At 47.9% G+C, this 26,126-nt stretch overlaps 8 protein-coding genes across 8 annotated transcripts; 4 read left to right on the top strand and 4 right to left on the bottom strand.

Annotated features, from left to right (window-relative positions):
* Positions 1-2,582: 2,582 nt before the first annotated feature.
* On the bottom strand, positions 2,583-3,482 carry LDX57_010557 (uncharacterized protein; the record flags this gene model as incomplete). The annotated part of the gene is made up of 1 exon (XM_046092304.1): positions 2,583-3,482. The coding sequence occupies one exon, from the start codon at positions 3,480-3,482 to the stop codon at positions 2,583-2,585; it is 900 nt and encodes a 299-aa protein (XP_045948282.1).
* A 1,743-nt stretch (positions 3,483-5,225) lies between these two features.
* Positions 5,226-6,227, top strand: LDX57_010556 (uncharacterized protein; the record flags this gene model as incomplete). Its single annotated transcript, XM_046092303.1, has 3 exons — positions 5,226-5,427; positions 5,481-5,754; positions 5,816-6,227. 3 exons carry the CDS (start codon positions 5,226-5,228, stop codon positions 6,225-6,227), a joined length of 888 nt encoding a protein of 295 aa, XP_045948281.1.
* A 972-nt stretch (positions 6,228-7,199) lies between these two features.
* Positions 7,200-8,202, top strand: LDX57_010555 (uncharacterized protein; the record flags this gene model as incomplete). The annotated part of the gene is made up of 4 exons (XM_046092302.1): positions 7,200-7,252; positions 7,313-7,423; positions 7,477-7,727; positions 7,793-8,202. The coding sequence occupies 4 exons, from the start codon at positions 7,200-7,202 to the stop codon at positions 8,200-8,202; spliced, it is 825 nt and encodes a 274-aa protein (XP_045948280.1).
* A 7,096-nt stretch (positions 8,203-15,298) lies between these two features.
* LDX57_010554 (oxidase ustYa family protein) lies at positions 15,299-16,333 on the bottom strand (the record flags this gene model as incomplete). The annotated part of the gene is made up of 5 exons (XM_046092301.1): positions 15,299-15,543; positions 15,594-15,693; positions 15,746-15,876; positions 15,923-16,054; positions 16,102-16,333. 5 exons carry the CDS (start codon positions 16,331-16,333, stop codon positions 15,299-15,301), a joined length of 840 nt encoding a protein of 279 aa, XP_045948279.1.
* An 800-nt stretch (positions 16,334-17,133) lies between these two features.
* LDX57_010553 (uncharacterized protein) lies at positions 17,134-17,679 on the top strand (the record flags this gene model as incomplete). Its single annotated transcript, XM_046092300.1, has 1 exon — positions 17,134-17,679. The coding sequence occupies one exon, from the start codon at positions 17,134-17,136 to the stop codon at positions 17,677-17,679; it is 546 nt and encodes a 181-aa protein (XP_045948278.1).
* Positions 17,680-18,141: 462 nt separating this feature from the next.
* OYE32_4 (NADH:flavin oxidoreductase/NADH oxidase) lies at positions 18,142-19,469 on the bottom strand (the record flags this gene model as incomplete). The annotated part of the gene is made up of 2 exons (XM_046092299.1): positions 18,142-19,239; positions 19,296-19,469. The coding sequence occupies 2 exons, from the start codon at positions 19,467-19,469 to the stop codon at positions 18,142-18,144; spliced, it is 1,272 nt and encodes a 423-aa protein (XP_045948277.1).
* Positions 19,470-20,027: 558 nt separating this feature from the next.
* On the bottom strand, positions 20,028-21,623 carry LDX57_010551 (uncharacterized protein; the record flags this gene model as incomplete). The annotated part of the gene is made up of 3 exons (XM_046092298.1): positions 20,028-20,434; positions 20,493-21,520; positions 21,586-21,623. 3 exons carry the CDS (start codon positions 21,621-21,623, stop codon positions 20,166-20,168), a joined length of 1,335 nt encoding a protein of 444 aa, XP_045948276.1. The 3' UTR covers positions 20,028-20,165.
* Positions 21,624-25,178: 3,555 nt separating this feature from the next.
* Positions 25,179-25,985, top strand: LDX57_010550 (bZIP transcription factor; the record flags this gene model as incomplete). Its single annotated transcript, XM_046092297.1, has 1 exon — positions 25,179-25,985. One exon carries the CDS (start codon positions 25,179-25,181, stop codon positions 25,983-25,985), a length of 807 nt encoding a protein of 268 aa, XP_045948275.1.
* Positions 25,986-26,126: the final 141 nt, after the last annotated feature.

Here is a 26,126-nt window from a genome sequence, read left to right as displayed (position 1 = left end):
ATGATATAATTTACCGCTACCTGCCGGTACTCTGCACCTGGTCGGTGACTAGAAGTTTATTAATTTATTGGACTTATATTTTCTTGCCGTACTGAAATCTTAAAGAGGATCTTCTCTTTTATCTACATTGCCCTACTATATTATTGCTATACAGCGAGCCATTGAGAGTTGGGCTTTTCTTTCTTTCTTTCGTTCAACAATGCCGAAGTGGGTGGGCGTGGTGTTGTAGATAGTAAGGAAGAATGGAATGAGACGTAGAGTCAAGGTTTGGTAAAAGTCTATGTACCACTTTATCTCCAGATATGCTGTCATCTATTTCCACATCAGAACAAAGTCCCCACAGCCTTGAGGAGATTAATCATCATACCAGATTCAGCGCAAAACCAATCTACAGTTTGCCAGATGTCGAGTTTTGCATTCTCAGCCTGGTGTTATAAGAATGCAGTTGGTGACAGGTTCTGACCAACCTAGACCGACAGCACCTGATACATATTTCTTGCATAAACAATGGCGGATACCGATTTCCTACCGACCGAGCGGAAGATACCACAGGTTCAGGCGTTCTGCGTGGCTGTGGGCCTAATGGCAATCTCTCCAAGTGCATGATGCATGAGGACGTTTCCCCACCGATGATGCACAGGCAACGGTCTACTGGTTAGGGGTGGTGATCTACAACATACCATTTCACCCCTTAGCCTTTTTTACTGGCCCTTTTTGGGGTCGAGTGTCTTTTGTAATCAAATGCATATCTTTTCGCAATTTGCAGTTCTTTTACTGACCCATGTCTTCCATGCGGTACAAAGGCATGGCGTATTTGGCACACAACAAGAGGTCGCATTCATCATTCTATTGACCAGAAACATAAATGATACGGTAAGACTCATTCTATTTAGTATTTGCTTCCGGCACTCGCTAATATCACAGCCTTCTAGGTGATATTATCCGAATCTCCCCGGATGAGTTATCCTGTGTATCAGTTGAATCATGGAAGGCAATCTACAACCCAAGCAAGAACCTACTTTCAAAAGGCGACTGGTATAATATTTACGGCTCAGGAATTTGGTCGCCATGCGTCGGAAGTGAGAGAGGTCCTAGTACGCATAGTTGAATCAGGAAACCTCTCGCTGCGGTCTTCTCGAGAAAGGCACTCCCCGAGCAGGAGAGTATAATCAATCGCTACATTGATGATTTCGTAAACCAGCTCCGCGCGAAAGACAGGACGCCCGAGGGATTGAATATGACTAAGTAATTTGAGATACTGGCATTTGATGTGTTAGGTGAGATGGCTTTTGGAGAGTCGTTCCATTGCATCGAGACTGGTGAGCTAGTTTACCTGGTGCCGTGGAAAAGACTGATCAACTTAGGGAAACCGCACTTCTGGTCGGAAATGATTGAAAAACATCTCTATTTCATCACAATCTTGGATAATCTGCGGCGATATCCGCTGCTGGCAGCGATAGGCAAGACCATTCTCCCGAGGCTCACGGTAAGAGTGCGTAACAAACACACGAACTATAGTCGCGATAAGGTTGCCCGACGCCTCGAGGCTAAGTCACCCCGTGCGGACTTCATGTCCTGGTTAATCTGGAAGGTGCAGGACGAAGAGATGGATTTGGAGGAATTGACGGCGCACGCCTCGACATTGGTGTACGTTACGTCCGACGAAGAATCTGTCAAGTCAGAGAAAAAATCATATCATTGAGACGAGAGAACTAACAGTATTTCCAGTATAGAATGAGGGGAAACTGTGGCCACATTCCTGGCGGCTACCACCTACCATATCTTGACCAATCCAGTAGTGTACCTAAAGCTTCGTTCGGAGATCCGCAATCGTTATCATGCCCTCTCCGAAATCGATGGCACCAGCGCCTAGCAGCTATCCTACCTTCAAGCTGTGATATCGGAAGGTCTAAGAATCTATCCACAAGGTTCTCAACGCTTTCCTCGCAACACACCAGCAGAGGGGATCATAATTGACGGTGTACATATTCCGGGGAATGTACGTATTTCTGTCGAACATGTGGAAAGAGCAAACTCTTAACTAGAACATAGGTTGAGGTGTACACATCTACGTGGACAATAACACACGATCCGCGATACTTCCACGACCCTTTTCATTTCAAACCAGAAAGGTGGTTGGATCCGACATGTACCGATATTAGATAGGCGAGCCAGCCATTCTCACTAGGTCCGAGGAGCTGCTTAGGACGAAAGTCGGTTTTCAAATACCGTTCTAGTTGCCTTGCTGTCCTATTGACTAACAAATGAACAGCTTTGCCATGCTCGAGATATCCTTGGTCCTAGCAAAGATGTACTTCGCCTTCGATGCCGAGTTGGTCAATCCTACCAAGGGCTGGGAGATTGAAAGCCGCCTGCACGTTATGTGGTGGAAACCAACTTTGGGGGTGCGATTTCATCCCAGAGAATCAAGCAAAGGACCATCCCATCAATATGTGGGATAAAGGTTAGACGTAGAGTAATAGTCTTATCATACTAGATAATTAGCTTCCTTGTACGCGGTTATGTATCAATTTGTGCACTGAATAATCTGTCTACCTACGCTATGTCGCCTCCAACTAACACTACTCGGCCGTGAGCCGAGCATTCATGGCTACAGATACAGCATGCAACTGTTCCTTGATACTTCGAAGAGTTTCCAGATGCCCGTGGGACTGCTCCTCCTGCGCCCGATCCCACAAGATTATTAGTGCCTTGCGGAATTGCTGCAGTGACGCCAAGTACAAGGTGATAAACAGCGTCGATGTTTCCTCCGATACATCCAGGCTGTACCTGCCGCAGCATAGCGTAACAGTCGGGTCGTCATACCCATCAGTGCGATGTGACATTCGGTATCCTCTCAATGTATCAGAATACGTATATATTTCTTGTCGACTCGGGACTCCGGATCCTAGAACGTCCTCTGAGGGGGTGGTTTCCAGAGTGATGCGGAACACAGCGCAAAGACGCTCAGAGAGTAAAACGAGGAGCGTCATCAGCCGCGGCACATCCTTGCAGTCGAAGCAAGTGGCGAACAACCCCAGCCTTAGGACTACGGCGCGTACAGTGGCCCAATTCTCGAACGTAGAACTTTTAGAGCCCCCAAAGGTGGACCACCGTTCCCTGCCTTGAACGCATACTTGCTCTAACAGTTCGAGTGCTTCCTCGGTGCATTGACAGGATTGGAACGGGGAAGGCTCAGTGGCGACGTCCTCGAATGCCTTTTCCAATGATAACTCCGTATCCTGCGACTCTAACTGACTGACAGTCCCCTGGCTTGGGGCTTCTATCGCCGGGTCGTCAGTGGCGTCAGTGTTTCCGCTGTGGGAACGACCAATGAGCAACGTAGACAGCGGGCCTCCTGGTATTGGACTGTGAGCCTCATCAGGAGAGGACAGTACAGTACAGGGACCAAGGTTTAAGGAGCCATTAATTTGTGTCTCTGAAGATTCGGTCACGACTTCCCTGTCACAGGACGGAGACATTGAAGGCTGAGGACAAGGATCCACCACCGGACCACAGTTGTTTGTGGTTCTCTCTAGATCCTGTGGTCGGCCATAGCTGGTTCTCTGAATGCGTTTATTGCTCTTCCTCGTCGTGACATCCTTTCGAGGTTGACGATCGACTGGAATGCATTTGAGTTCAGAGGCTCGACAACGTAGACATCCGTCGGCGCGAAAACCCGAACATTTCAACTGTGCCTTGTCAGCGGGTTGCTACATCTAGGATCACAAGAGTGCATACCTTTTTGGACCGGCACGTCTGACAGACAATGTGGGGTGGGCGGTGGTATGGCGGTGGTTTGGTGGAGGCCTCCGTGGCTAACAAGCTTTGGTTGTTTGAGTTGCGGAGTATTGCAAACATGTTAGAGTTGTCTCAACGACTTTATTTCAAACACTTTGAAGTGGGGAACCGGCCAGCCTTTCTGGGATCTGCGGACATGTGCGTTAATTTTAGAAGCAAGTCGAACGGGTTACTAGGCCATTGTGTTTCCCAACGAATCTTATGATGAAGAAGTGGTTTGACACCCCCCCGCTAACAGTGGCGCCTGGTGGGAAACGTGGAAGATTTATTGATCAGCATGCGCCGATCGCCAAGATTTTGCCTCACTTGAGAGCAGGCTATGGCGCGGCTCGAAATGTACGGTCATGCCTACAATGTTTTGGACCCCAAAAGCTAACAATGACTCTAGCTTAATGTGCCAAGGAACTAGACACCTTTCACCATTCACAAGAACAATCCTGTCTTTTCTGTTGGTTTCCATGAACTCTGTGTCTCTGTGTACAGAAAGGCTGTGCTGGGCACGTCCGGTACAACATTGGAATCCTCTTCTAGACCCCAAAACAGCGCCAGAGCATCACAAGATGCTCTTAGCACGCTTTTCGGGCTATGTAGCTCGGACTGCTACGGCGAAATTAATTAGTTATCCCATTGACTGACTGGTAGTTAGGGGGCTCTATATTTGCATCACTTGTTTAATTCCTTGGCATATATGGTGATCTCAGCCGTTAGGCCAAGTATTGAGACAGCTATATTATAACGATTTGGGTGTGAGAAGCTTGTTTCTCAGGTAGTGAAGACAAGCCAAGGAGCGCTATGGTATTACATTAGAGATGAACTTTGATATGAATCGAAAATGATTTCGGTGGCAGTATTGATATTGCCATCCTCCGTCGCCGTATATGATGGTTTTGCCTATAATAGGTGCAATTATTTAGACGTAGTCTATTTCCTCTACGGGAAATTTCACTCAACTTATGTATTTCAGTTTGCATTAACAAAGTTTATACCCCACGATTTCACAAGGAGCTATCCATATCACACCTATCATCTCGATTATTGAACTAGAGTAAAAGTTGTGCTATTTGGGGACCGGCCATTATCACTCACCTGACGAAGTGATGTACAAATCAGCAGTGAATAAACTTCTGAGCTAGTATGCCAAATTCACAGAGTTTGGTACGAAGGCTTTCTGTGGGGACAGCATGGCCGCCACGACATGATCATGCCGGGAAATAAATATGCGATGTTCTCTCGGAAATGGATCAATATTCCTTTTTGTTACACAGTTTAGTGCTTTTGAATTCTACACTATGCTAGCCAGTACCTATAGTGTGCCTTCTACGCTATCCACTTCCTACCCCCAGGGAGTTTCGCTAATTGATAAGGATCGAGAGTTGATGCCAAAACTGACCAGACACAAACCACCGACATCTCTTCTCACAGCTATGATCCACCCCAATGCTCATGCGGTCTCCGCGAAAGTCGATGCATACTTCCTACAACGCTGGCCCTTCCGCAGTGACGCTGAGCGGGCCAAGTTTCGCGCAGCGGGCTTCTCGCGTGCGACGTGCTTATATCTTCCTAAGGCGTTGCACGACCGGATTGAGCTTGCATGTCGGTTGCTGACACTTCTCTTTCTGGTCAATGGTATGAGCCTCTTAGAATTGTTTATATGACCCTCGCTGACCGCAGCTGCACAGACCGTCTCGAAGAGATCTCGCTCGAGGATGGCTCTGCATATAATGAACGGCTTATCGCCATATCCAGGGGGGACCATCTCCCTGACAGGACAGTTCCGGTAGAAACTATTACGTATGATCTGTGGCACGAGATGCGAGAATGCGACAAAGCCCTCGCAGATATGCTGCTCCAGTCTGTTATTACCTTTATGCGTGCCCAGACGGACAATGCCCGTCTTAGAATTAACGAGCTCGGAAAATACCTGGATTACCGCGAACGAGACGTGGGACAGGGGTAAGCTCTCTACTTCCCAATTCCACTAATTGAATGGCGTTTGCTGACGTTGGCGTTCTAGCCTGCTCTCCGCGCTTCTGCGCTTCACAATGAAGCTTCATCTGACCGAAGATGAGCTACATCGTGCGGCCCCTGTCGAGCACAACTGTGCCAAGCACATTGCAATTGTCAACGATATCTACAGCTGGCACAAGGAACAGCTCGCATCACAAATCTTACATCAGGAAGGCGCGGCTCTCTGCTCAGCGGTACCGGTAGTAGCTAACGAGGCCGGGCTCGGATTTTCCGCAGCGCAGCGGGTTTTGTGGACGATGTGCCGGGAGTGGGAGTCGGTGCATCAGCAGCTTGTACAAGACATTCTATCGGAGGGGAGCGCCAGCCTTCAGATATTTGTCCGTGGGATGGAATATCAAATGAGCGGGAATGAGCGCTGGAGCGAGTCGACCCCACGGTACCATCCGGATAATTCTTGAATTGAGCAGAAGAAAAACTTCCATTGCGTTTGAAATTAAACCTCCAGTCTCTTTCTCATTCTCCAGGCTTGTAGACCCAGTTTGCCACGTCTTGCCAACCTCGCTGAAGTCTATCGTAAGCAGCTCTTCTGTCCATTATAGATCCTTAGTGGGATTTCAATCATCCATTCCCAAGCCCCTGTTGGCCACACGACCTTATTCACAGCTCCGCTAGAGACACATCGTCCTCTCGAGCCGGTTCTGTTTGTTACGCATGCTCTATTATGCCAAGCCACGCAAGGGGTGAGGGGCTTCATTTAATTTATCAAGATTATCATGTCGAGTGTCAACCGTGTCCAAGGATAGTGGGCCCTGTGAGTTCAAGTTCGGCGTTGACCCGGCTCTTCTGTCTCTGTATTATCAACAGCTCTGATGTACTACCCGCATTCCGTTTGATAGCCAGCCTTTGTGCTTCACCTCATTATGAAGTAAAGGTAGTTGATCACACATTGTCCAACGCTAATGGTCCTCCTAGCGAGGTTTGAGACTATGTTTATCGCGTGCGTCTTCTGTTTCCTGATTACCAATTGAATCACCTGTAACAACTAGGCGCCATGCAGTGCACGATGAACAAATGAGATACATACAGGTGTACGAAATGGTTGGGATTTCGACAACAACAAGACTACTTCTTCCGTATCATTGGGTAATCCATGGCCCCTGCTGCTTTACAACGGCGTGGGTGGCTGGTACTACACTAACAGTTCAACAGCGAACTCATTGGCTCGTCCATCCTTTGTTCTCTACTCTTGGCGTGAATCATCCAGAAATCAGTGACATCACGGATCAGACTTCAATCAGCTCCGAGATTATTTATCTTCCCATTCCCTAGATTTGCTCCCGGCTATCGAGATCACAGCGCTTCCCACTCACCTTCTTCTCCTCAGAGTATCCCTGACACTCGTGGTAAAATTTCCCATACCGCGCTACAAGATGCAAGCTGAAGACAAATATGTCTTTCCACGAGATTATCTCGACAACGATCGGTAAGTTTTTGAGGGCGCAAGGAGATTCATTGCCAATTCAGCCAGCTGACTCTTCACTAGTATCAATCTTCAACACTACCTCTGGGTCCGTCTGTTTGGATACCTTCTTCACCCAAGTATTCCAACGGAGAACCCATGCCTCAAAGTTGCCGATATTGGGACAGGCACTGGGTATGATACCTAGTCGGTTTTCTTTTTCCAATTTGCTAATCGAATTGCTAAAGCATTTGGCTATCAGACTTGACTGATAAATTGCCACCTTCCGTTGAGCTCCACGGTCTGGATATTTCGTTCGCGGCCACCGCACCACCAGAGTGGTTGCCCTCTAATATAAAACTTCGACAGTGGGATGTTCTTTCCGATCCACCCCAAGACCTTCTTGAGGCTTTTGATGTGGTCCACATTCGGCTCTTTTCCCTCGTACTTTCCAACAACGATGTCAACTCGGTTCTTGGAAGACTGCAGGGGCTCCTGAGTATGCATCATCGCTAGAGATCCTCTTTCAATGAACATATACCTAACACAGCTTCACATATTCAGAACCAGGAGGATACTTGCAATGGGCAGAACCTGATATGTCAACGTGGCGCACCGAGAAAACCAGCTCCCATAACAAGGCCGATGCACTGGAACAAATCCTGAAACTGAGTCAGGGAGACGATGCGAGACTGCGTCCCACGTGGGTCCCAAATCTTCCCACGCTCTTTCGCAACCAGGGTTTGGAAGACATTGAAGTTGATGTGAAAGAAGTCCCACCACACCTTCTGGTTCCGATGCACGAATGTAGCCTCTTGATCCCGGAGTTGTTGATTCGGAAAGATATCTACACGGCTCCCGTGAGAGATCAGATGAAAGGGCTTTTGGAGGAGGCCGCCCGAGAAACTGCGCAGGGGTCAGCTTGGGCCTTCACGCGATGGAGCTTGGTGGGCAGGAAGCCACTGACTGCATAGGACAAGTGGTACCGTTCGAGGAATCTTGAGCAGGGATGTATTTGGTGAATGATTCAACTACTTGTCGTCCATTCTATTATCCCCGTAACCGGCAGAGGATAATGGTCGCAGATATTATTCTTAGGCTAAGAAGTTGTATTATCGGCCATCTGCCCGTGAATCGAGGAGTAAGCAACTTTAATAACGCGAATACCTTGGTAATGTCCGCGGAAATAGAAGTTAGGGCTATGACTACTCTACGTAAATAGCCTTGTATAATCCCTTCATTCCTGAGACGATATAGTTCTGTTAGACTCCGCCGGAGAACATGCCGCTCAAACTGCTTTAGAATGCAACATCTTGAGATAGCACCCATGGGGCCTGGTATCTATTCTCATCTCAAAAGTGAAATCCTTGAAAGACATTCTGTCGTCCATTAGCACTCCACTCAGCCAAATAAAAAGCAGGGATGAATCGGTCCTAAGAGCAGAGCTTGCTTTGTTTGCCATGGCTTGCGCCTTGTCTGTGTTACGAAAAAGAAACAGAAGTCTGATAGAGAGAAATGTATGTAAAACAACATCCCCATATACCTATCTTGACATGCAACGGCCCGTCGACACCTCAGGTATCAATAATATGGGATGCACTGCGACTAATCCCAAAATGGAAACACGCACCTGAACCCGCACGGGCCCTAAAAAGGAAAAGGCCAACAGCCACAGGGCCAATAATAATAATAGGTAAACAGTCATGACATCTTGGCGGTCTTAGGTAGCAACAAAAAAGTACCCTCTGTGAAAGAATACTACGGTGTACGAAACACACCAACAAGATGACAAGGGTGTAAAGAAGATAGATAAATCGCTCAGTGACACGGAACCCCATCCGGCAAAATTGAGTTCACGCTTGATGCCCAATAGTCCAGTGGTTAAACTGGAGGACCGACTAACCGGCAGGAGTTCTTTGTTTGACCCCTGTAAGGTGGCTAGGTGGCTTGCGTCATTTTCTGATTATGACATATTGAGGGGGTGGTCTGAGAGGCAATGTTTGTAAGTACGGGGTATTTCGTTCCCACAAACGAAGGGGGAGGGAAAAGATGGAACAAACAGCAAATAGCAACACTGCTGAAAAGTAATTCGGACAGTGTACTCCGTACGGGGTTTTCAGATAATGAGCACAGAGCTATGAAAGTGGATAGATAATTGTGTCTGCAAGAAAGCATGACTCTTGTGACAAATGGTGTCACAAAATGGAAGGTCATATATCCTCAGGTAATTTGAGAACCACTAGTCATCATAGCATTTGATTCTTGGAAAGCCCACTCGGTATCCTGTGCTCGAACAGCCGTTCCGTTGAATTTTGCAACCAAATCCCCTTGAACGACCTGCGGGTTGGAATTTCTTGAAACGCCAGAGGCTCTGTGCTAGACTATATGAAAGTAGAAGTGTTGTGTGCAGTTTGTAAGTGGCAAGTTAAGCTGTGTAACATCGTAACTCGGGCAGATATAATGCTTATGTTCTTTTTAACTACAGTCCGTATTCCAGGAATGGTGGAGGAATCCAAGACAATATTATGGATGCCCGCGATAAACATGAGCTCACAGCTAACAGCGGCCATTCGCATACTTGGTGACGATAGAATGCACTCACAATACACATGATAAATGCCCGATCAGCAAAGTATGGAGTGAGAGTAAATAAATTGGGGACAACTTACAACTCTTACAAGTCACCTAACAGAAACAACATTGAGAGGAGAAGCTTCCGCTGCACTCTCATTCGTAGTTTTTAGACTATATGGTACGGCATGCATAAAATATAAAGCCTAGTATCAGTCCCTTCTGAACAAGAGAAAACAAACAAGCAAGAGGAATAAACTGAAAGGGCTGTCTGTGAATTGCTTATAAATTATCTGCCTTTCTTAAAAAGGATGGGAGAGAAAGATGATAAGTCTTTACATGTGCAAACTCAAACGTATTCAGCCCGTGTTCTGGATGACGTCGACTCCCAATGAGTCTGTATATCAGTCTGCACTCGCACTGACAAGCTCTTAGTCTCATCGTGTCGGCCCCTCTGATCCACGAGCTCAACATTCGTATATAAGCCTTCAGTAGAGTCCTGTAGGAGTGATATCGAGGTGCGACGGGGACGTCCAACATATATCTCGGACGGGCCCGACATGCCGGAATTGCCGGTCAAGCGCTCGCCCCTCCAGTTCCGGACAACATTTGGTATCATGGGCATACATGCACAATATATGGACGTATTCAGCTCGAACAGAGACCAGGCGTGAGCCTTGGTTGCGGAATCTGTAACAATCAACATTCTTGTATCAAAGAGAAACCCATCGCACGCAGGCTAGACTCACATGTCATATCATGCGGAGCGATCTGCTGCAACGCAACAAAACGCAAAATGCTCATTATGCAAACCCTATAAGGCTATTAGGCTACAAGTACGTATCTAACGGGATCAAAAACACGTACAAGCCACCAACCATGAAAAGAGACGAGACTAGCATTTTGCGTTTCCAGCCCATTTGCAAACGCCAAACGAGTGGCTGTGGAGAGAGCAGAATAACAATGTCTAGCACTGCGTTGATAATGACAACGCTGAAGACCAACGGCTTGGCCTCTGTGCACCTTTTTGGTAGCCATGTCTTCCACAGTGACTCGACTGGGGTGCATGAGAAAATTATAGCGAACGTGGTGCTGAAGCCATATGCGACAACAACTGCAATCATGATGCAGATAAACCGCACAAATGACCCGTGGACGGCGAATACACGCTTGAGGAAAAGTAAGATAGATACCTTGACCAGGGTTATCGTACAAATGTAAATAGCGTTGCTTGCTAACGTAAGCTGCGAAGACTGTTAGTTTGCAATTAAAATACCAAACATGTCAATGAGGTAGGAGATTACTTGATTGTATGTTTCCAGTTGCGGTTGACTGAACTGTGTTTGGTGATATCCGGCTCGCCCAATTGTCAATTGTAAGCTAAAGGAAATCGAGAATGCAATGGCAAAGCACAGTCCTGCCAAACATACCCAGTCTTCCAGGCTAACTGAGTGTGTTAAGCGCCTTGAAAGAAAGCGCAGAGCCACAAATACAATACTGACGAACAGTGCAATTGAGCCTAGTATCAGAAATTTCAAGCCATCATAACCGAAGCGATCTGGTATTGGTGTGTGTGCAGTGGAAGTCACCATTTCAACAATTGGGTAAAATATAAACTGTACGTGAAGGGTTGGCAAGATGATTCAATGATTTCATTCCGTTCTCCTTTGCGGAGCATCAAGGTCAGTATATATTGAGCAGTGAAGGGATTTCGGAAACATGGACCATCGAGCCAATCGCTCATTTAATCCACCAACCGTAGGTCAGTGGCCCCCACAACGGTCAGCTATAATCTTTCTCTATCAACTTTCTACATCACGCCCTTATGAAGGCTTGTCTGGTTCCAGATATTTCTTTGTACCGGCGGAACGGTAGCCAATTGGACAACCAGAACCGAGCCGGTTGGGCCTATAAGGGCCTGGGGAATAGGGGCTCGAAGGTTTTGACTGGTACCTACATGTAAGCCTGAAATTCTGGGCCCTCCGTGCGCATAGGCCCCTGACTATTTTAGCTTCGTTGAGCTGCGCACCAACCCTTGAGCTCTAGAAACCGCGGTTCTAACATGAGACAGCACAGACAATAGGAAGTCGTTCTGCCCGTGGACATCCTCTCGTTGGGATATTCCTTTCTAAAAGCCACTCAAATTACTTATTTCCTATCCCGGCTTATATGATCTCTCTAGCACGCTCGAACGCTCTCTGGTTGTGCCTGGAAGTTTCGGCGGAATGCGGCCCTGTATCCCCGAACTATATTTAATTAAATATCATTCGCCTCACGTACAACTCTTGGCGCTACTCTCTTCAACACATCAGACAAAGGAAACTTGCTCTCTGGCCACCCAGGAAGAGGGATCGGAGTTTCCAGAACCAAGTAGGTGGTAAGTCCGAAAATACCATGATGCCGAGAACCCAAGGTGCTCTGGGGACAAGGTCTCTGTACTGCTTCCATGTATTACTCATCTCACCCCTTTGTTCAACTCCTGCTTAGTATTCAGACCCTTGCTGTTGGTAGGGAAATATGACTTGAGAGTGGTTTGGTTATTTCATGGACATAGCTAACGTACTCCAGGGCCCAGAAACGGCTTGACCACTGGGGTACCCGATAACAAGTCCCGCCCTTGAGCGTTCAGCCGCGTCCCCAAGCATAGGAAGATCGAATTCCAATGCAGCTTTGATTGGCAGGTATAAACAGATATCATATGTTTGGAATCGCCAGACAAAAGAGTATTGAAAACTTCAAGTACATCAATTTTACCAATACCTGTAGAAGAAAAAGACATGGAATAGGAACAGCCTGATGTTTCCACCAGCTGCAATATATTTGTCACTCAATCCCGCGCCGTCAAAGTAGTGTCAGAATTTTCCGGTGTCCGATTATGCACTCGAGGGCTCTTCATGCCCTTCATATTGTGGCTACCTGCGTGGTCAATTGTACTGGGCGCGAGATTGAGAGCTTCAGTTGAATCCTGTACTCCAGCCTCTCCAAGAAACCGCCGAGCCGGGGCTCTCCCAACGGTTAAACGGAAGGTCCTGTATGAGCTGGGTGCATGACTATTTCTTTTCTTGAGCTTCTCTTTCCAGTGCCGTAGGAGATGTGGGAACATTGGAAGGCAGGAACAGATAATGCCAACATTTATCTCTGCTTCGGATAATGTGATTGGAATCAAGGTAGTATCTATATTCCGCTGATCTCAGCTTGACCATAACATGAAACCTGGCATGCTGTTGGGTGTTCACTTACTGGTCAGATCCATCGGCGAGACAGTCGTTACGAACACAGCTCGCACGATACCGAGAGTACAGGCACTGTGCACGTAAAAGATTAGACAGTCTGTATATTCCTGCCCCAGAGAGGGAAAATTAAGAGATTTGAACATACATGCCTCCTATTATAAACACGCCCGAGACAAGAAGTTTCTTACTTCGTGTCAATCTCATTCTCCAGGTTATGTGCTGGGGGATTATGAGAACTGTTATTTCGAGTATTGCGTTTAGAATACTCATTGAGTAGTCAAGTGCTCTGATGACTTTAACGTCCTTTCCCAGGGATGGCTCCTTCCACCTCGTGAGGCCAAAGGAGTTACCCACGACTGATATTCCAACATAGCAGATAACCAGGGAAATGAGGGTGTATATAAGAGTTAACACCCCTTGGTGCAGTCTGAAAAGCCGGCGATAAAAGAGCAATATCGATATTTTCGTTAACGCAATGCTTACATGATACATCATGTTGAAGATCGCGTTCAGCTACAACGTCAATGAGCAGTCAGTTCTCCAGCTGCTTTTGTCAACAGCATACACTTTCGAATATGCAAGAGATACAGAGGGTTTGAATATGCTTAGCTCTTACTTCGACCCAGAATTCCAGCTGAGACTTGCTGTATTGCACTACGTGATAGCCCCCGTGTCCGACCGTGACCGACATCATGCAAGCAATCATTGCAACGTAGGCAGGAACAAGAGAAGCTAAGCTAATCCAGTCATCTATCTGAATTGATGATGCCATTCGACGGGAAAGTATTCGTAAAATGACACAAAGAGTGGATAACAATGTCAAGGGTGGTGCAATGCTCAGAATAATCCAGCCGGCGTGAGTGATTGTATCTTCCGGTAATGGTTGCGGCTTCAGTGCGCCCTCAGTTGAATTCAACATTATTTATCGTAACAATAGGTACCTATTTTGGGGCAAGGAGTATGAAAGATAATATAATATAGACTTCGAGTGTTCCAACTGCTTGTCTCTAGTGGATCACTTTTGACATAGTCTTATACGGCCAATGTTGGTTTCTAGGTTGTGCCAAGGACCAGGATCCAAGAAGTTTATGGTAGATCTGTCAATGTACAACAAGCCATAGGGGGATTAGGGGAGCAAAAGGACCGAACTATTATCTTGGCAGCGTGAGGAACTGACTCTATCACCACAGGTTCGGAGAACAATTCGGGGATCAGCGAAAATTCGTATTAGGTACATGAGTGAAATTTGGTCGTGAGATTTCTGTTTCCCGGCCCCGAACTTGCCATAAGAATTTGAGATTGATCAATCCATTTGGAATGTGGTGAATCCAACAAAGGTTTGCGGTTTATTACTGGTAGAAAACTAACGCCGAGGCGACCATCAAGTGGCTTTTTTAGTGACCAAGCCCCTGTTCAATTTTACGCCCCGGTCAAAGCACCAACATCCACGGACCTTACAATGAAGCCCAATTGATTTGTGTCCTTTGGGGCTCTGACCGGCGTGCCAGGGCTTGGCTACTGAGGACAATGGAAAATATTTACGATCCATTCTAATGCGACTTGGATAGTGACAAATCTTTCCATTATCGACACGACATCGGTTCCCACTTGATCATCATCTCTGTGGCCTTAAGACAGGTCACCTGAATTCTCTTCCATATAGGGGAAAGTGCTGAAAGATTGTGATGTATACGTCAGAAACGCACGGGGAGACACCTATAACTAGTGCGCATCCATGGGTGTATAGGGCAAATGATGGGACGGAACTTTGAGCCGGCGAATCGCCGAGCTTGAAACGTGATTTCAAATATCTCACGTCCTAAATAGTCAAATATTGCGAAATTGTCATCACATCGATACAATCACGAGTAATGGTAAATTTATGATATTTTGGATATGATACATTGTCGACGAAGCCAAGAGAGCGAACCTCCGAATCCCAAAATCTCAACACGTCCTTGTACTACCAGTGAGCCGGAAGCATCAACCTGAAGATTGGTACCCAAATCGTCGAAACGTAGGTCATAGTCGATAACTTTTGGCAAGTCTCTACTGTGTCCACCGTTGACTTTTTCATTTTCTGCTCTTGGCTGCTTGGTTGCTCCTAGTGAAATGTAGGGATGTTAATAGTTCTGGCTATGGATAGCCATAGGTAAATATTGCACAATAATAGATGCATTGCTTCGAGCGGTGTTATTAACAATATAAGAAAGAGTATATCTTATCATGACCAGTGGATCAAGTTGTACATAAAAGAATCATCCTTTCACGGAATCTCCTTATAAACCCTTTCTCCCTTCTTCGGGAGCTGCTGGATGAAGTTTGTCGGAGGCTGCTCCGGCAGCTGATTGTCTTCTGCCCATTGCCGAATCGCATCGAAATTCTTGCATTTGTGTTTGGTGTTGAAGTCTACGAACGGGGTTGGTTCGTCGGGAAAGACCCATACCCGGCCTAGCACCCCAGTATCAATTGTACACATCAGTTGCTGACGAAGAATATCGAGACAGTGGGCTTGAGGCTCGTCAGCGATTGTAGTTGGATAGGCTCTAGGGTGCACATACAAACATGAATGCGGACTACATGGTCTGCATTGACAAAGGCGCCTTCGCCGCGTTCGTGGTAATAGTCATAATTATAGTATAGAGATTTGCGAAGAAGGTTCTGGGATCGATTCATAAGCATTATAATCTTTTCTGTGAAGTTGATATCTTACCAAGCAATGGAGATGGTGCAGTCCCTCCAAGTTGGCAGGGTAGCCCCCGCCATATTCATCGTTGATCTTGACGTGATCGGATGAGATGCCAGACTTCTCACCATCTTCTGGTGGAACTCGCAGTGGGCGATCTACATTGTTAGGCTATGTCCCAGAAACAGAGAAACCAGAGCTCACAGTCAGTTCCCAGCGCTTCCCATGCTGCATCAACCTCGGGGCTGGCATCTTGGCGATATATATTTTGGTTTATGAACTCCCCGTTGAACTCTTCAACATGATATTTGATATCGACGTCATTGAATAAGGGCGCTGTGGAGAGTCAGTTTGTCCCTGTTTGCAAGAGAGGGGTGAGTTACAATATTGAGATACGTGGTGACTGCATAGCCCGTCGATATCGTTCCAACGGTAGCCCGCCAGACCCCCAAAGGTAAAGACAATGGCAAGGACTATAGGGTAAAGTATCACCTTCCACCATGACGGAAATCTCATTGTCTTGACCTTCTCATCGGGTCCCCATTTTGCCGACTCTTCTTCCGACAGCAAATTCTTGTTTGTGCCTGCATCTGTCTCGATCGGTGAGTAGGACATCTTGCAGGAAAATCGCTCAAATCTAGGTAGCGATCAATTGAGCAGTCTGTTTCTCATAAGTCAAAAAATGAGTATTTGAGGTGGTCTGTAGATGCAGTTGAACATGATAAACCCCCAATAAGTCGATTTTGCGTTGGTAGAGCCTAGGGCTGGAGCTGTCATGCCCTGACGTCAAGACTTCATGTTCACCTCGTATTTCGAATGTGGAGAAGCTTCGACCGCGCACTCCGACTTGTCTAATTTTGAACACGAGCATGTTCAACTGATGAATTGAGCTCCTCTGTGTCAAGTAAGCTTTCTTGTTCTTGCGCCTGCATGTCATGCCGTGGGTGAGGTATCCGAGGCTTCCGAGACTTCGGTGATTTAGGTTGGAACACGAACGGTTGATCGACGTCCTACGGTACAGTACATGGCTTAAGGCTGAACGAACGGATGTAACCTTCGGTTATGATTATTCTATTTTTGTTGCAGCTTCCTGTGACAATACCATTGAAGGGACAATGTAACTTGCCAATATTAGAGTTTATCACGGTATCCCAAGAATGTTGCAATGACCAGTATTGCCCCCTCATGACCTCCACCAAATCTCGTATTCAGAGACACCATGATCACTATTCAAATATAATAGTCATCATGACGGAGACTGGTCCTTCATTCAAACCCTCATCGTAAGAAGATGGCTGTTTATTTATAGACGGAATCGAATTCCCCAAACTGAGCTTCTTCATCGAAATAGCCAACTCAGAATTGAATCAAGAATAATCTCATCCTTCCAAGTCCAATCCACCACCTCCATCAACATGCGTCTCCTGCGCGGACAACTCCTCCTCGCTCTCATCGTAGGAGTGAGTGCTCTTCCCGTCGCGGACAAAGCAGAGACGGATGTCGAGGCCGGTGATGATCATCCTGCCGACGACGCCGGATACGTGCCTTACGCTAAGTACGATCCCTATACCTCCTACGGACAATACATGCGAGATGCGGAGGAAAAGAGGGGAGATGACGGCCACCCTCCTCCACCAACCGATTATGGAAGCTATGCTCCATACAAGTCATATGCCCCTTACACAACCTATGGCAACTATAAACGGGGTGAGGATGACGCCGGCCACGAAGATCATGCCGGCTCTCCAGACGATGGATATGGAGATTATGCCCCCTACCGCTCTTATGCGCCTTACGAGGACTACCACACCTACAAGCGTGACGCAGAGGAGAAGAGGGGAGACGATGACCACCCTCCTCCTCCTCCACCTCCAACCGACTATGGAAGTTACGCTCCATACAAGTCCTACGCCCCTTATACCACCTATGGATCCTATAAGCGGGATGCAGAGAGCACCTAGGGAGACGTTGATCCCCATGGGTTAGAAATGTACTAGTGACAGGCGAACCTTTCTAGCCCATTGCCTCATTTTCGCGCTTACGGGATTATGCATCGCAGTTGGTTGTTGGCATTGCAAACAAACTGGAAGTGTAGGCTTGATTTGATCGGTTAGGAAAAGGGGGGCGGTATTTGACTGTGGATGAACAACATTCCTTTGGTTTGCAAACAACAGGAAAGCCGCTTTTATTACCGTCTTGTCTACAGACGTTAGTCGGCAAATTACACTCCCTGGGATGCTTCCTTTTTACGTTTTATTATTGATTTAGTTGAATCTTTTGAATTTGCAACATGTGTAATCTTCAATTATCCTATGTCTGCCAATTTGCCGAGTAAATTCACTCAAGTAGTGAATAATATTCAAATGTCTATAGGTATAGTCTAGTTTATTAGTACTCATTCATGCTATCACTCGTAATCAAGTCTAATCAAAGATGGATGCCTTCATCGAGTTGGGCTGGATATACTCTGAAGCATTGCGGAAGCTCGTGAAGCCCCAACGAATCTGGGCAGCCATGGCAATCTCAACGTCCAAGTCCTTAGCAAACTGCCACGTCAATCCAGTGTCACGCTGGAAGGCACGTCCAACGAGAATGACGTCCAAATCATCCTCGTTCAGAATCTGCTCGGCCAGCTTTCCATTGTTGATCATACCGACAGCCGCGACAGCCATCTTATCGCCAACCGCCTTCTTGACAGCCGTCGCAAAAGGCACCTGGAATCCAGCTCCAGACGTCACCTTCTGCGCGCTGTGCACACCTCCGGTACTGATATCGATCAGATCAATGCATCCCTGGGCCGCAAGCGCCCGGGCAAAGTCCACCGTGTCTTCCAACTTCCAACCCTTCTCCTCGGGCTTGCTGGTCTCCAACCAATCGGTGGCACTGACGCGGAGGAAAACAGGCATGTTAGGCCCGACCGTGTCGCGAGTCAACTGGGCAATTTCAAGGGACAGTCTAATGCGGTTCTCGAAGCTACCGCCGTACTCGTCCGTGCGCTGGTTCGCCGAGGGCGTCAAGAACGAAGAAAGCAGGTATCCGTGAGCGTTGTGAATCTCAATGAAATCAACACCCGCCTGCACGGCGCGCTTAGTCGCAGCCACCCACGCATCCTTAACTTCCTGGATATCCTCCTTAGTCATGGCCTTAGGAACGATCTCGCCCTCCGCGAAGGGAATCGCGCTAGGGGCCTTGACGTTGTCGGTCCACCCGCCGACGGCGTTCGTGGCCGTCACGCCGCCGAGCCAGGGCGGGACGGTGGAGGCCTTCCGGCCGGCGTGGGCCAGCTGGATACCGATCTTTTGGCCCTGTGAGTGGGCGAACTCAACGACCTGCTTCAGGTAGTCGATTTGGGAATCTTTCCAGAGACCGACGCAGTGGGGCGTGATACGGCCTTCAGGGACAACACCCGTGGCTTCGATGATCATCATTCCGGGGCCGCGCTGCGCGATTCCGCCGTAGTGGGCGAGATGCCACGGGGTCATGTGGCCGTCGTCGGCGCCATACTGGCACATAGGAGCCAACTGAGAGAACAAGTCAGCAGGTGGGTTGGTGGAAAAGGAGAAGAAAGGGTGCATACTCCGAGGCGGTTCTGGAATGTGGTGCCGCGGATGGTGAGAGGCTTGAATAGCTTCGGAATGGGCTTTCCGCTCGTTTGAGGATCCCGCGCAGTACCGGCCGGCGGGCTCTGAGCGGGCGTGAAGTATGAGATGCCCTCGGCGGGCTTAGTAGGAACGTCGGGCCAGTTTGCCATTGTGTCTAAGTTTGGGAGGATGAATACAGTATTATGCTTGAACGAGATTAAAGATCTGACAGGGGCAAAGGTACTTTATACGCTCTCTCGGAACAAGTGGATATGTCTACATCGATTGCAAAGCACAAAATGACCCGAGGTTTGATTTCTAATATACCGGCAACTTTTTCCTATAATTTATAACCCGGAGACTTGGAAAGTTCAACAGGCAACCCCCTGCTCTGGTCTGGCAGAAGAATTTAAGGTTATCCCTGTTGCTGATCACCGCCACAGCCATGTGCTGACCAAAAGTCTCCGATTTTTGAATGCAACTCGGTCGAATTCGCCTCCGAGCAGAAACTTCCAGTGCCTGAATCTGGAGAACTCGGTTAATGTCCCGGCAGAGTCTGCGAATTGAATGAATTGTTTGGTTCGGGTGATCCACTCTGTCCTGGAAACTGTGACGAAAAAGTGGAGATGATGAATAACACTCTGCTGGTTGCGGGTTTGACCGACATTTGAAGATCCGAGAATCCCATGCTGTTTAATCAAAGCCAGCGCATCTGTTCAAAGAGCCAAAAAGTGTTTGTGTTGATGCTGTTGTTGACATCGTTGCAACCATGGCTGCTCCACATAAGTATATCACAAAAGGAGTTGTCAGCAACTTCAGCAATCAAGCAGCAAGGGATAGTCTGCCCGTGTATCCATACACTTAACCTAAAGCTCGTCGTGTTTCTTGGACGATCCCGGGTTCGTCCATGCTTTAGTGCGATGTGTCGCCAGGGCTACGTGTGAGGCACCTATTGCAGCCAACTGAAATCCACGAACAGTGCCCCCAATAACTTCAACTGACTCCCCAACCACTGACTGAACAGCTCTCTTGATCAACTGTCCATCGTAGTGCGAGGTTAGGATGACGACGCGATCAACCTCCTCTGGTGTCTCACTATCATTGGGTGTTCCTTGACTTTCCTGGTTCCGCCATCCTGTCCGATGTTAGCCACAGCCATTCTTGATCAATATGCGGAATGGAGGAATGCTAACCTCTCAGGGCAACCATCACGGTCTTGATATTTGATGCCAACGCGTCCACAAATTCGTTTTCCTCTTTCTGAACGTCTTCCCACTTCAACACGGCCTGAACACTCCCGTCTCCCCAGTTCATCAAGTCCAGGGGATATTCGTCTAAATGCTGTGCTTCGAATCTCTCCACTCCCATTATCTCAGATTCGATGTCATCTCGGATCAAAAATCGTGCCTTCTTAATAGGTTGCCAGAGATCGCCCCTCTTGGCTCCCCATGCGACCTGATTCTTCATATCCTTTGACTCGCCAATCAACTTCTCCGCTAGCCGTCTGTTGATATTCGCGCTAGAGAAGGGTTCCATCGGAAGAAAAACCTCCTTGATCCTGTATTCATCGTCTGGTTCTCCCATATGCGCGGTATGCAAGTCACAGTGGTATTCTCCCTGGTCGATGATTAAGTACCGAATGCCCTTCCCGCCACTGCGGCCGTCGTCATACGTGTAGGTAACAGCAATAGACCTTGGGAGAACAATAGTACTGGCCCTGATACCAACCTCTTTGGCTGCTTCAACAACTAGGTTATTCAATGTGGAGTTGAAGAAACTCGGGGAGCTGAAGAAGGCGGATCGGATCCTAATGTCGTGCTCTGTCTCTGCATGTTCTTTGACCTGCCGGAATACTCTGGCGAACTCACCTTTGATGTCCTCCGGTGGTACAGGGTCGATTAAATACCTGTCTCCGGCTCCTAACGATGCAGAGATTGTACGGATTGCCATTGACATTGCACCACCGAGCCAGGGCGGCAGGCCCATGTCGTGCAGATACGGTAGGTACGGTTCACCCGTAGAGACAATAGATTGCACCACCCTCTTGGCTGCCTTGATAGTGCCAGAGGTTGCAGGTTTATTCTTTGCGAACGGCGACGGACGTTCCTGTGAATAGAGCAGCTGCAAGCGCAGCATGATATCTCGATAAGGGTCATCTACCACAGCGTTGACGGCAGATATAATAGTAACATTATCGGTATCATAGGCATACGCCGCCGTCCTAGCATTCCTCGTGAGTTAGATCGACCCAAAGGTCCCATTATTGGTAGATAGATAATCACTCACACTAATTCTGGCCCAAGGTCAATTCCAATGGGCTGCATGCGGGATATCGCATGAACCTGCAAGGCCAAGAGAAGTGTAACAAGCAGACAGGTGATCTGCCGGCTCCTGGTGGAAACCATTCTTGTTTGTCTTCGTCCGGTCCCGATCAGTGGAGACTGGAGCTGAAGATCAATTTTCACTCTCGATCAAGGCAGAAAGATCGTTTTTCTAGGGGGCAGGCTGACTCGATGCCAAGAACGCTAAGCACTCTGTAGCTCGTGGCAAAAGTACGCTATTGGCGCTATTTTAAGCTAACACCAATAAGATGTTGGCACGAAATCGATAAAGGTTGGAATTTGATCGGCTATGTTGAAGGCGATTTTGATATTCGTAGGTTGCAGACAATCAGAGACATCTCAAATTGCGATTATAATTCCAGTTCCATTCATCGGCAGTCGAGTGTCCAAGAAATAACTGTAATACCAGTATATAGCCCCGGGCAGTTGTTGAAATTTCGGCATTTTGAACCCGGATACCTCCGTGAAAACAGCCCCCAGTCTTCCAACCGACACTATCGGTGGCCTCGGTAAGTGTTGCCACTACGATATGATGTCCTTCTAGGCTTGGATAAAACCGGTCTCAACGCCATGTTAATGTACCTTTCGTCGCAAATCACCGAATATGCATGTTACATATACCGTATTCAGATATGATCTGATAGTTTGTATGGTTTTTATCATATGAAGCTATCGACTAATTGCTAGAGGGTGATAGCTTTTACCACTTCGAGACGCGATACTATCGTCAACCATGTATTGGGTGATAGATTGTCTCCTATTGTGAGCCCCGGTCGTGCTGTTTGAGGCTTTCTGGAAGGCAGAATGCCATCTCTCAAATCCGGGTGGTGTGAGTTGTATATCAGCTTGTTCCAGATAGCCCCTAACCTCCTAGCTTCGTGGGACTGATTGTGCTAGGGGTCATTTCCCTCTGAGAATCATCCTACGGTTGGTAGAAAATGCCATCTCATCGGTTGAACACTAAAACATAATCTCTAGACGAGGCCGCTCGGTTCCGTTTATGCTGTATATTCCGAAACCAATACTCTCTTTGCGTAGTTGTTGCGATTGCGGTTGCGGTTGATGTTGGCAATGAGGATGACGACGGGAATGAGACTGAACATGACCAGTTTACAGAATGTCCTGAGTCAAGTCGGTTCCATATATCAAATCTTATTGTGTGAGGCTGATAGACGGCTCATCCCGAGCCTCATCGAACCTCAAGGCGGCTATTCTATACTTCTTGGCACGCTGCTCAGGTATATAGACCCACGGCGGGCTTTGAGGCGAGTAATGAAGTACTGGTGATCCTTAGGCCTCGGTGTGGTACCCCACAACACTATAGGGATCATTAAGACACGGGGTAAAGGTTTGCATAGATTTCACGTAACCCAGGAACACTGAAACCCCTTCAAAAGCCGTTTGATAGCAAACTTTGACCCAAGTAGACCGGACAAAACTCGAAAGGATCTGTGGTTAACTGCTTGAAATTATGAGACTAATATCCAAGTTCTGCAATTGCATTACCAACAATAGTGCACATATGACAAATGAATGAGCCTACTCTTGTTCGGCTTTTAAGACTTGTTCCTAGTGCCGCGCATAATACTCTATATTCATTTGCGACTTGCGGACTTGTGACAGAACGGTTGGTTGACGTCTCGCGACGGCATTCAAGCCTTTGGCAAGAGGATATATACTCTTTGGGAAACCCCCTATTCAAACCAAATAAAATACTTTACCTATGGGTGAAGGCAGATACAATGTTTCCGGATTCCTCAAAAACATGGAATCTCGGTGCATGCAGTGGGTTGGACGTGCATGTCTGTTTCCTCATTGCAGATGGCCAGGGAAGCAAAAGCAGTTCAGTCCTGCTGTGTAGGGAAACATCTGCGCTATAACAAGATGTGTTGCACGCCTTGCTCAATCATGGAAGCTAGACCAAATTACCTTGACATGTCTAGTCATCAACCAGCAAACCAAAGCATTTATTAATCATAACTGGGAAATGTCCAGGCAGCAAGGCATCAATACTAGTCAGACGCCTTCCGCATAAGGTTAGCGTTGTTCCCGCCCGGTTGCTCCGCATTGGGAAGGTGGCGTGCTGCAACTGATGCCTCAGGCAGTAATATCTGTCTAAGGTTGTATAGCTCTAGTTGATTCCTTTGAAATGCATCGCTTTGACGTCACTTCTCCCCAATTTCGGAAGCAAGTCAGGAAATGATTGACTTCGCTAGATTTTGTACATTTATCCGTGATGTCGCTACCTGAATTGTCAGACATGGTTCTCAAAGATTTACACTCAACTTAAGATGCTCGACAGCCTGGGCTGACGCTTCAGGGAAGAAAAGCGCCTATTGTCACGTGGGAACCCGATGTACCCACAAGTTTCTAACCGGATAAGGGGGGGGGAAGGGCCCAAAACCTGAGATTCTTGGATGCCAACGCTCGTACCACAGGTTCGCCACACGGTACTTTTGTTGATGGCCCCAAACGGCTGGCTGAAAACCATGGCGGATTATGAGATGGATGACGATTCAGAGGAGATTTGCAATCGATCGCCCCAGTTCATAACTACACCGTAGTCCAAAGAACGTTCGATCAGGATCGTGGCGATTATCTAATCGCTGATCGACAGATCTCCCTGGTTTCCCTGATTTGAACCTGTCATCTGGGGTTCTGAAGTTCTGGATTGCTCTTTGCAGCATCTCTTGAGTTAGTAGCACCCGTCTACATTTTGGACTTGTCTGGGGAAACAAGAAAGAAGAAGGCGTTGTGAGGACAGAAATTTCTTCGTCCCCGCGGAAATGCATACAGGCCTCTTCAGTGGGAAGCTCTTCCCAAATGCAGGCCCAATGCAACCGGCAAGATTAGAGTTATGTTGAGTAAAAACGCTCCGGGGGGGCGCATGCCCCGGGACAAACTGCGTTTGGCGGTGCATCATCTACCCACAAAACATGCTATGAGTTGAGGTGGTACATCCCAGAGCGGTACAGGGGGGTTGCGAGGTGGGTGACAGCAGCTCTCTCATTGGGTTGAAGCTTAGCAGTAAACGTCATATCGCGATGGCTCGGCCTTTGAAACAGTTGTATGCAATATTCCTTCAGATTGAGGGTCGCCCGTCGAGCGGGATGGAATGACGTGGGAAGGCCCACAACCGCAGGCTTTCCGGCGCCCTTCACCGCCCAATCACCATTGCAAGGGAGTCTCGTCCGGCGGGTGCATCCCGCAAGTCTATGACGGATACAAGTTCCAGCTTCCCTCCCACTGGCTTCTCGACCTTTTTGACTTGTCCTACAAACCACCCCGGGCTTGTTGTTTCTCCTCATTGTTCCCTGCCTTGTGGTGCCAGATCCGGCCGGATCTGGAACGCTCCTCCTGCATTTGCACCGTATATATAGTAGCCATGACCCTTGCTCGCCTACTGCTCGCTTGGGTCTAGACCTTCTTGTCAACCGATCACTCATACTTTTCTTCCATCCAGCGCCTTTTCTATCACTTCTTCTCATCAACATAAAATTGGTTCACCACTGGCTTTCAAGACGCACAATAAAGAAAATGACTGCAGAACTCGGTCTCTACGGCCCCGGCCCCGACGTTCTGTCTGCTGCAGACCCTACAGCCGCCGATCCCTCCCCAGTCTTTTACAACAACCCTTTAGTGCCAGACTGGCTGGAGCTGCCGGCTTCTCTTGGACACGATGAACAAAGCTTTGAATCTCTATTAGGACCTACCTCCTCGTGGCCTCCTAAACCCGCTTCCAACGAGACGACACCTACCCAACCACAAACCCCGAAGCGATCGGGACGACGCAACAACCCCCCCAAACCCAAGAACAATGCAAGCAAGGAAGAAAAAGAAAAACGGGAGAAATTCCTCGAACGAAACCGCATGGCCGCCAGTAAATGTCGGCAAAAGAAGCGTCAGAACACAAACCGACTGCAAGGCCAGTTCCAAGTGGCCGCGGAGAACAAGGCCAGGCTCGAGGCCGAGGTGGCCCAGCTTCACGGGGAGGTCTTATACCTGAAAGACGAACTCCTGAGACACTCGCAGTGCGATGACCAGGCCATCAAGACATACCTGCAGCAGATGGTCAGCCAGGTCACGCACCGGGAGGATCGCATCCTGCGGACGCCGGAGTTGAGTGATCCTACGGGACCACTATCCTCGTCGCCGGATAGCTCGATTGCCACCCAGCAACAAGAGCAGCAGGCAGGGCTGGACTTTGACGAATCTCTGCAGCTGTCAGACTCGGCCATGCAGGAGCTTGACACCGCTCGTCGCGATTCGGAGCAGAGTCTTCTGAGCACCACTTGCACCTTGTTCTCGGATGCGAGCATCGACGATATGATTGATTTTGCTTGATCTCTCTTGGGATATGTGCGCTTTCTATTCCCTTTTACTTCTTTATTAATAATTCTCTACATGTAAATACTTTCGTTTCGGCGTTTTAAGTGGACACGTCCTCGTTACGAACAGCTACGAAAAAGGTCTGCTTTACTCGGT

The sequence above is a fragment of the Aspergillus melleus genome (assembly GCF_016097325.1).
Source record: "Aspergillus melleus strain CBS 546.65 chromosome Unknown contig6, whole genome shotgun sequence".
NCBI classification, from domain to species: domain Eukaryota; kingdom Fungi; phylum Ascomycota; class Eurotiomycetes; order Eurotiales; family Aspergillaceae; genus Aspergillus; species Aspergillus melleus.
The sequence above is the reverse complement of the archived record's forward strand: the minus strand, read 5'-3'. Positions and strand labels throughout refer to the sequence as shown.